The 14,886-nt window shown below is 35.9% G+C and overlaps 1 protein-coding gene across 3 annotated transcripts in view; it reads right to left on the bottom strand.

Moving 5' to 3' along the window:
* LRRK2 (leucine rich repeat kinase 2) overlaps window positions 1-14,886 on the bottom strand; it is a 206,443-nt gene that overhangs the window by 15,709 nt on the left and 175,848 nt on the right. For 2 of the 3 annotated variants that reach the window (XM_055580809.1, XM_055580824.1), the window contains exons 42-47: window positions 13,157-13,327; window positions 11,630-11,730; window positions 5,384-5,578; window positions 3,660-3,853; window positions 2,141-2,213; window positions 1,179-1,363 (exon numbers count right to left, since the gene is read on the bottom strand). In XM_055580809.1, the coding sequence (XP_055436784.1) occupies window positions 1,179-1,363; window positions 2,141-2,213; window positions 3,660-3,853; window positions 5,384-5,578; window positions 11,630-11,730; window positions 13,157-13,327 (919 nt within the window). The remainder of the gene's footprint in view (window positions 1-1,178; window positions 1,364-2,140; window positions 2,214-3,659; window positions 3,854-5,383; window positions 5,579-11,629; window positions 11,731-13,156; window positions 13,328-14,886) is intronic. The other variant, XM_055580817.1, reaches the window with a different exon arrangement.

Raw genomic sequence — 14,886 nt, 5'->3', positions numbered from 1 at the left:
CATCAGTATCATCAGAGCAGCTCAAATTAAAACCACAGTGAAGTATCACCTAACATCTGTCAGAATGGCTATCATCAAAAAGACCACAAATAACAAGCATTGGCAAGAGTGTGGAGAAAAGGGAAACCTCATGCACTGGTTGTGAAAATGGTGCAGCCACTATGGAAATAAAGTATGAAGATTCCTCAAAAAACTAAAAATAGAACTACCATATGACCCCAAAATTCCACTTCTGGGTATTTATCCAAAAAAAAAAAAATTTGAAATGATACCAGCACTCTAATAATAAGCAAGATATGGAAGCAACCTAAGTGTCCACCATCAGATGAATGAAAAAAGAAGATATGGTATGTATAAATATACAAGAGAATAATACCCACCAATAAAATGATTGAAATTTTGCCATGTGCAACAACATGGATGAACTTAGAGGTTATTATGCTAAGTGAAATAAGTCAAAGAAAGACAAATACTATTTGATCTCACTTATATGTAGAATCTAAAAAATAAAACAAACTAGTGAATATAACAAAATTAAAACACACTCACAGATACAGAGAACAAACTAGTGTTTATCAGTGCGGAGAGGAAAGAGGGGAGGGCCAGGATAATGTTAGGAGATTAAGAAGTACAAATTACTATGTATAAAATAAGCTACAAGGATATACTGTATAACACAGGGAATGTAGCCAATATTTTATAATAACTATAAATGGAATATAACCTTTGAAAATTTCGAATCCCTATGTTGTATAGCTGAAATTTATATAATAGTGTAAATCAACAATACCTCAATAAAAAAAGAAAGAACAAAGAAAATTATCCAAAATATATGTGTAAAATTTATATCTTTTGTAAAATAATGAGTTGATTGTCTTTCAAATTCCATGTTTAATTTGATATGGAGATAATGAAAATGATAAAAATTTAAATTGATAAACACTACAAAATTACCATGGATTTTCATATTTTATCCCAAATGTGATTAGACTGGGTGATTTTTTTAACGTTCCTGTGCTTTCTAAGTTTCATAATGAATATTTACATTTACAACAGAAAAATAATGTATGCATTTTGAAAGATTTTTGTTGGAAATTACAGACAGTATTATTGACATGATTACAAAGAATATACATTAATAAAATGGTAAATTAGCTGCACAGAAAGGAATAACTCACCGCTGATTTGTCCTGGTCTCAATGAGTTTTTGAATGGTGAAATCATCAGAAAATGAGAAAACTTTTGTACCACATCCTCCCCACATAATGTTTTTTTCAGTTAAGTTCACAGATTCACTCAAACACATCAGTGGAGTGCTGACATTTCCTATGTTGAGTATCTTCAAAGGAGTGGCTCCTTTACACTTTGCCAAAAAGAGAAAACACATTCAGTAAATTGAGTATCTACAGAGTGAAACAGTGTAAAATTTGAGCTTCCTAAAAACTACTTTTCCTCTTAAATGGTTAGAGGTATAAAAATAAAAATTCAGGATAAATTTTTCAAAAGGCTTATAAAAACAGGATTTAATTCAAATAGTATTCAATTATCTTTATAACCAATCTCTTCACTTCTCCATGCAAAATTTGTACAGCAGTAACCTAAAAATTCTACTATAATTATTTCTTTGTCTCTCATTAGATAATAAGCTTTTTGGTAACAAAGAGTATGAATGGGTAGGATGTTAAATGACTAGATGGAACCACAGATGAATGCAGGGTGGAGAAATCAATGCTTTAATGATAAATGTGAATCTTAAGAACAGAAAGTCAAATGATTTCTTCAAGATTAAAGAATAGGTTGAGAGCAAGCCAGACTTAAAACTTGTTTCCCTTGTCTTTTCCACAATATAGTTATAAGAAATTATCTACTTCACTTATATAAAAATGGAATTTTTCCATCACTAAGACTATATTATAAATCAGATCTCATTTATCAATTTTTACTTGGTTCATTCATATAAACAGTTAATCAGCAAGTACTTATAGAGAATCTATTGTGTACAAGACTTTCTGAAGCAATGAAAACATAAAAAACAGAATACATGATCCTTGGTGTCAGGGAGTTTATACTCAGAAGGAAGGTGTTGATGAATAAAAATGAAACAATTTAAATTTTGACGCAGAATGTGTTCAATATTTACCTTAACACTTTTATCTTCAAAAATCACTAAGTTGCCATCAGCAGTTCCCACTAAAAGGAAATTTTTCTGCTTGCTAAAAGAAAAAATGTCAAAATTGTTATAAAAAGAATGATTATATTGACCAAGATGGCTTCACATTCCCCCTAGCTTAACTAAACTTTAGACAGGTTTTTTCCCTGGTTATTGGCCCTGACCTCCCTTTCCTCACAGCGTTCATTTGAGAAAACATAAATTGTAACTTCTTTCTTGGCCCATTTAAAATGCAGATCTTCTCCTAGACCCTTCCAAGTTTTATAATTTAAGAATGACTTTCTCAAAGATTTGGGAGCTGTCTTTGAAACGTCATCAAGAAGGATGATGTGCTTTCTCCTAGTCTTTGTAAGACAGTAGGAGCTCAATTTCAATAAGCAGTGATCAGCAAACACAGATGGCCTAATCACATTGACCCTCCTTCTCCCCCAAAGTCCTCCAGCACTTTTCCACTAGCTCGTTAAAGGGTTTAAAAACTCCCCCATCTTTTATTTCAGCAGAGCTGAGTTCAATTCCTCTCCCCTATTGCAATTATCTTAAATATGAAATCTTCCTTGCCTATTTGACTTCCTCTGATGAAATTTTTGACAGTATCCAAACAATAATTTTTGGATCATTGCCAATGGAGTTTATAATTCAGCCACCAAAACTAGGACTTCACATTTTTCTAATACTTATTTATTTTCTGGTACTGACTGAAGGATATGACATATAATCTAAATGACTCATGGAAATCATACTGCCCCAAATATTACAGCAACTAATCTATCATTCATATCTGAAATTCTCTCATTTCAATAACTGATAATGTTTAAGCCATTTTCACCTATTAACAACTTATGAATTCATTTACTGAAGTTTTTGTTTTTGTTATTTTTTCAATCTGGTAGTTAAGTGCTATGCTTTAGAGGCATATAACAGATTATTGATACACATGCATTCAGACAAAGAATAAGAACTCTTTTTGGTAGAAGCCCTATGAAAGTAAATTGCTGTCATGAGTTGTAAAGCGTTGGAGTCATAGTTGAGGTCTGCAGGCCACACACACACACACACACACACACACACACAGAGAACTGACTCCGGCCAGCCCTAGGGGCTCTGCGGGATCAGAGGCCATGCACCCACATCTGGGTGCTGGGCTGACAAGCACATCCTGGCCAGCAGGCACCCACCCCTCCTCCCCAGCGTCTCCTGAGGCCGCAGCCCCGACTCTTCCCGCCTCCCTCAGGTACTTCCTCCAGCCTGCAGCCCTCTCTCCACCCTGCTGACAGGTGCCCTTGACTGACCTATTTTTAAACTGCTTCAGCCTGATCTGTATACAGGAAAACACCAATATCTTTGAGGCCTCCTATAATTCCCTTTAATACATGCAACCAATGGGAAAATGTTAAAAATTTGCATGTGCTGATACTGTAACAATTTTGCACATAATTAAGTCAACTAAAAGACAGGTAATGCTCCTTCAAGGTCAAATTCACTGTCTTACCTTTGCTTGGAAAAGGAATTGCAATACAAGCAAGTAACAGAATCAGTCATCTTTTCAAGGGTATGCCTCTTTCTCCCATCTTCAGTATTAATGACGAGGAGCATGCCAGACTGTGTTCCAGACACAATCCAACTTTCCTTTTCAACAGGAAGATACACCAAGGCAAGGCACAGAATTCTACTATCAGTAACTTCCTATTAAGAAAAGAAAACACACTCTAAAGGACTTTGGTCTACCGTAAGTGGCTAGAATTTGTACAGAATTATGTAATTCACATATTTAACTTTTTATCTTCTTGCTTTTAATTTTAAAAACAGTGACGATTTTAACTTGCAACAATAAATGAGTTAACTGGCAAAGAAAAAAAAAAAAAAAGGGTCTGTCTAGAATGTACCTGAAACTAAAATTTAAAAACTGAAAATTATTTTCAGTATCATTTCTCACTCAAAATAACACAAGAACACTGTTCAACCTTAAGAATAATATTTAGACATAACACATTTCAAAGCAACTATCAAAATATTAAATTTTTTAAGTCTAGAAATTTACCTTATATTTCCCAATACAATTAGTGACCCATCTTGTAAAAGCCAAACCCAGATCTCCTCTATCAGCCACCCTCAGGTGCTCTGAGTGTTGGCTACTAAGAGCTCAAAGCTGCACCCTTCATTACCTTCAGCCCACAGGGAGCTGGCTTGTTCAGAAGTGGCTGGGAGATTACCCCACTCCTACCATTGGGCAAATTGTGGCTAATGACTGACTGATAAGCGGGACTGACATACCAGACCACTTGCCTGGTGAAAGAATTAATCTGTGCTGTTATCACATTCCAGAGTTTCTTGTGGGTAATGATTGAAAGTTGGAGGGCTACATACAGTACATGGTGTCAAAAGATTGAGCATGAATGCACATACACAAAGCTTGAAGCTAGACTTCCTCAGAAACTACATTTTGCTGAGCTTCTTCCCCTGACCTATGTGGCTTCCCATATCTTCTTTAAAGTTTCTCTCTCCTTGTGCGCTCTGCTTAGTCGTTCAGTCATGTCTGGCTGTTTGAAACCCCAGGCTCCTCTGTCCGTGGGGATTCTCCAGGCAAGAATACTGGAGTGGGTTGCCATGCCCTCCTCCAGGGGATCTTCCCAACCCAGGGATCAAGCCCAGGTCTCCTGCATTGCAGGCGGATTCTTTGCCAGCTGAGCTACCAGGGAAGCCCTCTTCTTTCCTTAAATCACTCATATAAAATCCTGTTTCAGGCTCTGTTTCTAGGGATCCTGACCTAAGACATACATTGTGGTTTTAAAATAAAATACATACCACTTAATTTCTTGTGAATGCACTTGTTCTAACAGGAAGCTAATTTAATAACAAGTCTATATTAGCCCTTATTTAATTTCTTCCTAAGTAACTTTTTTTTAAAAGAACCAGTTGAGTTGCTGCAGTTCCACCTGAAAGTCCTGGTTAGTGTCGAGAATCTCTCAGACCTCTTTCCTGGCTAGGCCCCGGACAATCACTTTCCACCCAGCGGTCGGACACAGATAGCTCTGTCACTGTGTCCCAAACCAAACACCGTGCCTTCAAGCCCTCCCCTGGCCCTGGCCCCAGCCAGATACTTCACATCTATGCACTGAATGCTCCCAAGTAACTTTTTAATTGGCACAAGCTTTAAAATAGTTCACAAAGTGAGTTTTCTAGAATATCACTGATTTAAAGCGTATTTGGATTTACCTCAGAAGTGTATCTTTCTGTATTTAAGTCAAGAAACGAGAGCTGTCCTTTGTCAGTGTGCCCACAGCCCAGCCAAATCCTCACATTCTTGCTGTTATGACTTGTAGCAACCATGCATTCAACAGTAAAGCTTTTAGGTATTGATATACGTCTCATCAGACAGATTAACTCAGCCGAATTCAAAATGTCAAAGACCTGAGAAGTTTAAAAAACAACACACATCAAGTTAACACATGTCTGTTTGAAAGATTATGATGGTAGTTTAGTCGCTAAGTCATGTCAGAGTCTTTGAGACCTTATGGACTGTAGCCCACTATGCTCCTCTGTCCGTGGGATTTCCCAGGCAACATTACTGGAATGGGTTGCCATTTCCTTCTCCAGGGGCTCTTCCTGACCCAGGGATAAAACCTGCATTTCCAGCTTGGCAGGTGGATTCTTTACCACCAAGACATCTGGGAAACACCTTGAAAGATCATATCATTATGCATAATGTTACAGTTTCATCAAGAAAAATCTAAATGTCATTTAAACTGTGATCCACCCAGAGCAACAAGATTAACAAACTAGAGATAAAATTACATTAAAACAATACTTATTTTTAAACTGTGCATGGTATACACACTTTATTATGTAGGGTGTGTTTTGTAACTTTGAATTCTTTTAAAAGAAATCCCCAAAGTGCAAAATTAACAGAAAGTTAGCAGAATCAGGAGCTATTCTTCATTCAGTTTTATACCGCAGAAACACATCATGTTGAAGACAAATATTCGAACCAACAAGAGACTAGAGCTTCTACCAGTTGAAGGGAAATGAAATTTTGATCTTTGGGAACACGCTTCCCTGGTAGCTCAACTGGTAACGAATCCACCTGAATTGCAAGAGACCCCCAGTTCAACTCCTCGGTTGGAAAGATCACCTGGATAAGGGATAGGCTACCTACTCCAGTACTCTTGTCTGGAGAATCCCCGTGGACAGAGGAATCTGGCGGGCTACAGTCTATGGTGTCACAAAGAGTCAGACACAACTGAGTGACTAAGCACAGCATGGCAACAAACTCACAAACCACCTCCAGATTCTGTTTTTGTTTTTCCTTCAAGCACTAAAGAACTAGAGAGATGGCATAAAGCCAATGTAAGGAAACAACCAGGAGTCAGGAAAATGGAATTAGAGTCTCGTGTCACAGCCTCCTGCCTGCCATGCAGGAGACTCCAAGAAAGCTCCTTTTCACCCAGTGCCTCATCTGACAAAGGTATGAGTTCACCTATCTTGCCTAACGCACATGGTATTTTAAACAGGTATGAGAAAGTTTTTGAATACTGTCATATGCTACAAGAAAAAACCCTCAAGGTGATAGGTAAGCTATAAAATACAAGTGAAGTATAAGTAAAAATTTAAAAAAGAAAAAGTAAAACAATAATTAAGCTTTGGAGAATATCACCAAGATATTTTTTTTTAAAGTCTGTGTGATTAATACTGGTAGCAACCAAAATTAAAAAGTAAGACAAGTAGTCAACATGATTATAGATTGTCTGATAAAGGTAGTGTACATGTCCTCAGCTTTTTCTCAGCAAGAAACTGAACAAAAATTTTTCAATTAATAATTATACAAAATTGAGAGTCCAAAATATAAAAACACCTCTTATTTTGATATATTAAATGTTTTACTTAAAACATAGTAAGAGGGACTTCTCTGGCAGGCCAGTGGTCAAGACTTCCACTACAGGGGGCGAGGATTTGATATGGTCAGGAAACTAATATCCTGCATGCCATGCAGTGTGACCAAGAAATAAAATCAAAATAAAATTTAAAAAACTATAAGAGTTCTATTTCCAATAATATGATAGAAAAGGTTATTTGGACAAGAAATTCAGACTTAAATTGAAGAAAGTAGGGAAAACCACTAGACCATTCAGGTATGACCTAAATCAAATCCCTTATGATTATACAGTGGAAGTGAGAAATAGATTTAAGGGCCTAGATCTGATAGATAGAGTGCCTGATGAGCTATGGAATGAGGTTCGTGACATTGTACAGGAGACAGGGATCAAGACCATCCCCATGGAAAAGAAATGCCAAAAAGCAAAATGGCTGTCTGGGGAGACCTTACAAATAGCTGTGAAAAGAAGAGAAGCGAAAAGCAAAGGAGAAAAGGAAAGATATAAACATCTGAATGCAGAGTTCCAAAGAATAGCAAGAAGACATAAGAAAGCCTTCTTCAGCGATCAATGCAAAGAAATAGAGGAAAACAACAGAATGGGAAAGACTAGGGATCTCTTCAAGAAAATCAGAGATACCAAAGGAACATTTCATGCATAGATGGGCTCCATAAAAGACAGAAATGGTATGGACCTAACAGAAGCAGAAGATATTAAGAAGAGATGGCAAGAATAAACAGAAGAACTGTACAAAAAAGAGCTTCACAACCCAGATAATCAGGATGGGGTGATCACTGACCTAGAGCCAGACATCCTGGAATGTGAAGTCAAGTGGGCCTTAGAAAGCATCAGTACGAACAAAGCTAGTGGAGGTGATGGAATTCCAGTTGAGCTATTCCAAATCCTGAAAGATGATGCTGTGAAAGTGCTGCACTCAATATGCCAGCAAATTTGGAAAACTCAGCAGTGGCCACAGGACTGGAAAAGGCCAGTTTCCATTCTGATCCCAAAGAAAGGCAATGCCAAAGAATGCTCAAACTACCACACAATTGCACTCATCTCACAGGCTAGTAAAGTAATGCTCAAAATTCTCCAAGCCAGGCTTCAGCAATATGTGAACCATGAACTTCCTGATGTTCAAGCGGGTTTTAGAAAAGGCAGAGGCACCAGAGATCAAATTGCCAACATCCACTGGATCATGGAAAAAGCAAGAGAGTTCCAGAAAAGCATCTATTTCTGCTTTATTGACTACGCCAAAGCCTTTGACTGTGTGGATCACAATAAACTGTGGAAAATTCTGAAAGAGATGGGAATACCTGACCACCTGATCTGCCTCTTGAGAAATTTGTATGCAGGTCAGGAAGCAACAGTTAGAACTGGACATGGAACAACAGACTGGTTCCAAATAGGAAAAGGAGTACGTCAAGGCTGTATATTGTCACCCTGTTTATTTAACTTATATGCAGAGTACATCATGAGAAATGCTGGACTGGAAGAAACACAAGCTGGAATCAAGATTGCCAGGAGAAATATCAGTAACCTCAGATATGCAGATGACACACCCTTATGGCAGAAAGTGAAGAGGAACAAAAAAGCCTCTTGATGAAAGTGAAAGTGGAGAGTGAAAAAGTTGGCTTAAAGCTCAACATTCAGAAAACGAAGACCATGGCATCTGGTCCCATCACTTCATGGGAAATAGACGGGGAAACAGTGGAAACAGTGTCAGACTTTATTTTTCTCAGCTCCAAAATCACTACAGACGGTGACTCTAGCCATGAAATTAAAAGACGCTTACTCCTTGGAAGGAAAGTTATGACCAACCTAGACAGCATATTCAAAAGCAGAGACATTACTTTCTTTCTCAGAGCCAACAAAGGTTCGTCTAGTCAAGGCTATGGTTTTTCCTGTAGTCATGTATGGATGTGAGAGTTGGACTGGGAAGAAGGCTGAGCGCCAAAGAATTGATGCTTTTGAACTGTGGTGTCGGAGAAGACTCTTGAGAGTCCCTTGGACTGCAAGGAGATCCAACCGGTCCATTCTGAAGGAGATCAGCCCTGGGATTTCTTTGGAAGGAATGATGCTAAAGCTGAAACTCCAGTACTTTGGCCACCTCATGCGAAGAGTTGACTCACTGGAAAAGACTCTGATGCTGGGAGGGATTGGGGGCAAGAGGAGAAGGGGACGACAGAGGATGGGATGGCGGATGGCATCACTGACTCCATGGTCGTGAGTCTCGGTGAACTTCAGGAGTTGGTGATGGACAGGGAGGCCTGGCGTGCTGCGATTCATGGGGTCGCAGAGTCGGACACGACTGAGCGACTGATCTGATCTGATCTGATCCATATAACTACAATTAAAATGCTGAAGAAATTATTTTTTTAACCTCTTGAAAACATTAGGGATCTGACCACACCATACAGAATTATCAGGCCAAATATTAATGAAAGGCAGAATCCAGAGAGATCAGATAAGCCCCAAAGCCTGAATTTCCCTTAAGGCACTGGTCTACTGAAGTAAAACTGATTTGTAGTTTTGAATGTCTTGTGGGGCTGGTGGGAAAGAGTTAAATCTAGGGATGTCCAAAGTGGAGAATGTAGTAACATGATAAAACTGGGATCCCAAAAGGCCACTTATTCAGAATAAATGAAAACTAGAAATGAAGCCATGCTCCACTCCCGCTGGTCTATAAGGAAAGTAGCCTTGGGACTTTACAGACACAGGGTGAAAGAGCAAAAGAACCCCGAGAAACTGTTATTCATAAGCTTGCTCTCAAGATTTGCAAGTAAGATTCCCATCACCTAGGTGGTTCAAAAACATCTCAAGCCAGGAAGTGAGTTTAAAGCAATTTATAGCAAAAAATATCCAATAAAAGATGTGCAAGACCTGTATGCAGAATTGTAAAATTTTATTGAAAGACACATAAGACCTAAACAGAGAGACAACCCACATTCAAGAATACAGTGACTTAATATATCATAAGGCTATTGCCTATAGATTCAGTGCAAGTCTAATCCAAAGCACAATAGAATTTTCCAAAAAAGTTAACAAAGTGATTTAAAAACTTATATGGAAAAACTAGACCAAAGAACAGCTAAGTCATTCCTAAAGGATAACGTTGGGGAGTGGAGGGGAAGACTATTAAAGCTTCAGGAATTAAGACAGGACTGTACTGGAGGAAAAACAGGTAAATTGACCAATGGAAGAGAGTATGTGTGTGTGTATCTTTGAGAGTATATCAGAGAGTGCAAAGGGGAAAAAAAAAATCAATGGAAGACAAAGAAAGAAACAATTTCATAGAAGAAACTGGAAAATAGGTTATCCAAATGGAAAAAAGAAAATTGGATCTAGATAAAAAAACAATTCCTGATGAATTAAGAACTTTATCAAAAGCAAAACTTTTAAACTTTATGAAGAAACCATAGGTAAATACTTTTGTGGCTCTGGGAGAGATAAGGGCCTTTTAAAACAAGATTCTAAAACTAATAGCTAAAAAAGTAAGTACTGTTAAGTTTATCTCTATTAAAATTAAGAAATTCTGTTAAGCAAAAGGCACTCAATAGGAAATAAAAATGGGAACCATGAATTGGGAAAATAAATTTGCAACATACATAATCAACTAAGTTTTAGTATACAATGTAGAAAAGAAAGAAGCTGTTTTAAAATTTCATTTTTATGCAAATAACCTAATAGAAAAATGGGCAAAACAATGAACAAGCATTTTCCATAAGAGAAAACATATATATTACCAATGAATATATAAAGAAATGCTCATCCTTATTAGTAATTAGGAAAATGTAAGCCAATGTACAAAACTGAATCCATTTCAAAAATATTAAAAAGTCAGATAGTACAATATTTAAGGAGAATATATTTTAAAAAACAGCTACAATAATATACAGGTGATGGAACTGTTAAGCTGGTACAACTTCTTCAGAAAATGATTTAGACATTCCCATATTCCATGATTCTGTAATTCAACTTCTAGATATATAACATAAAGCAATTCTTATGCAATTTGCACTAGGAGATGTACAACCATGCTCATAACAGTACTGATAATAGCATAAAACTAGAAAGAATACCCACTGATATGGTCATGGGTAAATACATTGTTGTGCATTCAAACAATGGAATGGAGCAGCCAGGAAAGGAATCAACAGCTATGTTCAACAACATGGATGAAGATCACAAAACAATGTTGGGAGAAAAACTGAAAAATCTCAGAACAGCATGTGACTGATTCCATTTTAAATAAATTATGAATACAGGAATATTAAACTGGGTGGTGAAACCTTAAAGAGGAAATAAAAATGATTATCATGAAAGTTAGGAGAGTGGCTGCATTGATAGGGAAAGAGAGTGATGCGATCAGAAAGAGGCATCGGTGCGTTTCTGGGATGTCCGCCCTTGGTTTTGTGCTCAGGGTGGTGAGAGGATGTAAGAGTTTGCTTTAAAACTGCTTTAAACTGTGAGTGTATTTATATGTTTAAGTGTGTGTGTGTGTATATATATATATATATATTTTTTTAATAAATAGATAAATATTTTATGTTCTGCACAAAATATTGATAAATTTTAATGATACGAATACCTGGGCAGAAGTGGGTCTTTCTTGAGGATTTTCTTTCAAACATTTTTTAATTAACTTCTCAACCATAGGCCATGGGGCACAACCATATTCTTTAACTGGATCTAAAACATTAAAAAACATATCACACTAAAACACTGAACAAATCAGAAAGATTATATTTCTTCTCAATGTGTATGAGAGGTCCAGACACTGCAAAGGAAACACTGATCTCTATAATCCCACATTATTATGAACTGCTTATCACTCTTCAAGCTAATTTTGTTAATTATCTCCACTAGAAACATCAAAAAAGAGTCCTTGATTTTTACAGTATAAAAAGAGACACAAATACCAATTGAATAAAAATAGATTTTCATTTCATACCTTCATTTCAAATAGATTTTGAAAACACTTTTGTTCATATATTAGACTTTTTTGCAAATACTTTTATTTTAATATTCAAAGTAGACAAGCATTCAGTCTTCATATGCCCACAGTCAGTTTTTGAACATTTGTTTTTAAGTTAATGCCATTTTTCTGGTCGGTGTAGAATAGAGACCTGAAAACTTTTCCTGGAAAGCTAATTGATAAAATGAGGGAGATGACCCAGATTGTGCACAAAGTATTTAGTCAAATAATAATTGATTTCCTTCTGTTGGGAATCTTTAAGGGTCCCCAAAAGGAGATAGTTATCTTCCCTGTAGCTGGAACACAGTATACACTCAAAGCTTTTTTTAAGTGAAAAGCAGAAAATATGAGAAACAACTAAATATATTTTAAAGAATATTTCAGAATGCAAACAGAAGTAACAGTTAAGGAATGAAAGAAAAAAGTCCTAGAATTTCTTTAAAGCATGAGTGAAAGTGAAAAGTGAAAGTGAAGCTGCTCAGTCGTGTCCAACTCTTTGCGACCCCATGGACTCTAGCCCACCAGGCTCCTCCATCCAAGGAATTTTCTAGCAAGAGTACTGGAATGGGTTGCCATTTCCTTCTCCAGGGGATCTTCCAAATTTGGGGATCGAACCTGTGTCTCCCACATTGAGGGTAGACGCTTTACTGTCCGAGCCACCAGGGAACCCCTTAAAGCATGAGGCAACCATTCAAAATAGATCTGATCTCATTAAACACTCATTTACTAATTCTTGCTAATATTTACTACTAAAAATTATTATAGTAAATAATTTGTTTTCATTCCTGCATAGAAATTACTTCCCTCAAGAAAATGAAAATACTCCAAGCTAGTGGACACTTAGTAACTCTTTATGAGAAGAAAAGTCACTAAACCTGGACTTATAATATATTTCCTTTCCTGAGTATTCTTCTAAATATAATACCTAATATATAAATATTTAGAATACTAAAAAGAAACCCTATATCCTCTATGTTTCTCATATGATTTATATTAACATCACAGAATTTAAGACTATTCATGCATTAAACAAAAAAATTATCAGTTGTAAAATGAATTAGTATATAAATAAAATTAAATAACTTAGAAATGAAGCTGCTAAGTTAAAATATAATAATCTTTATTGTAGATAAAACTTACCGGGTAATTTCCCTTGTATTGCCAATTCATCAAACTCATTCGGAAACTTCAAACCCTCTGCTATTCTACCTCCAGTTGTCAAAATGTCATAAAGTAGCAAACCAAATGAATAAACATCAGCTTGTTGGTTATAAATAACATTTCCTCTAGCAACTTCAGGTGCACGAAAACCTGAAAGGAAACAGACATATTAATAAATATGCTCAAACCCAGGGCTTATACACCCAAAGAAGTATATATTTAGGCCTGTATGCTGATGAATAGGAGATGAGTCTAAACAGGCCATATCATCTCTAAATGGAGATATCTTAAGTCAGTTAAGAGCCATGTCCCAAGACATTTCACCCACGCTCAATTTTGAAGAATAATAAGGATAAACATGCAATAATAAATTATTTAGTGATGTTTCACAATTAAATAAAGCCTAAAAGGGGGAAAAACTAGATCCTTCTTAATAATAACTATTCTCTGCGTAGTATTTCAAACAGAAGAGAAGACAGGAGGCAGATTTGCAGATTTTTTTACTCCAAGTCACTTTAACCTGGCTAAAATGTTAATGGACTTATTATTTCAAGAACGTGTGACTCTACTCCTTCAACTCAGTTGAAAACTAAAAAGAAAACCACAACTAAAATGAATAAAAGCCCTCTATCTCAAGTGAAGGTTCATGCCTAAAATTCTTTTATAAGGAAATAAAACCTTTCATCTCACAATAAAGATAAATCATTTTAATCACTTGAGAAAAAAAGAGTAATTTCAACATTACCTATAACAATAAAAATATTAACAATCTAAAGAAATCCAACTATAAAGAAAATAAGTTAAATATTGTACACTATGCAGTAACTTAAAATAATTTTTAAGATGTTATAATGTAAATGAAAAAAAATGTATAATATAATTCTGAATAGACAAAATTATCACCTGAATTAATTTGCTTAGCTGTGATAATGGTACGGCTATTATGCAAGCAAACACCCTTATACTAAGAAAATACATGCAAATACATTTCAGGATGACACAGCATGATATCTTCAACTCAATTTCAAAGACTCATACTCAAACAGAACAGAAAGAGAACAACAATGTGGCAAAAAGTTAATAATCAAATTATGTGAAGGGAATATAAGAATATATTATACTATTCTTTCAACTTTTTCATAGGCTGAAACAGTTTCAAAATAAATAGTTAATAGGAATATGCAAAATTAAAACTACAAAGAAATATATCCAAATGTAATAACAATTATTTCCAAGTATAGAAATTATAAGTAGCTTTTATTTTCCTTTATAATTTCAAATTTTCCACAATGAACATATATGATTGCTATGGTAAATATATAGCCAGAAAAATATAATGAAGTATGAATTCATATCCTTCAAGGAGTAAACGACTGAATTGAGAAACTGTTTTTAACAGCACTTCTCAGTGAAAGACAAAGCTCATCAACCCTTCAACAAGCTAGGAGTCAAAAGGATGGAGACAACAAATTTGAGCATGATAACCTCTACTGAACTAACTGTAAACATTCTCTCATGAACATTTTGCCACATTTATTCCTCTTCTCTTTCTCTGTTACCATTTCCACACATTTGTATCTGTGTGTGTGTCTTCTTCCTTCTCTGTCACTCCCTCTCACTCTTTTTCATTCTCTCCTTGTCTTTGTGGATGTACATAAAATATTTGACATTATATTAAGTTGAAGATAAAATATTTCAAACCCAAGTAC

The sequence above is a fragment of the Bubalus kerabau genome, chromosome 1, assembly GCF_029407905.1.
Source record: "Bubalus kerabau isolate K-KA32 ecotype Philippines breed swamp buffalo chromosome 1, PCC_UOA_SB_1v2, whole genome shotgun sequence".
Taxonomy (NCBI): domain Eukaryota; kingdom Metazoa; phylum Chordata; class Mammalia; order Artiodactyla; family Bovidae; genus Bubalus; species Bubalus kerabau.
The sequence above is the reverse complement of the archived record's forward strand: the minus strand, read 5'-3'. Positions and strand labels throughout refer to the sequence as shown.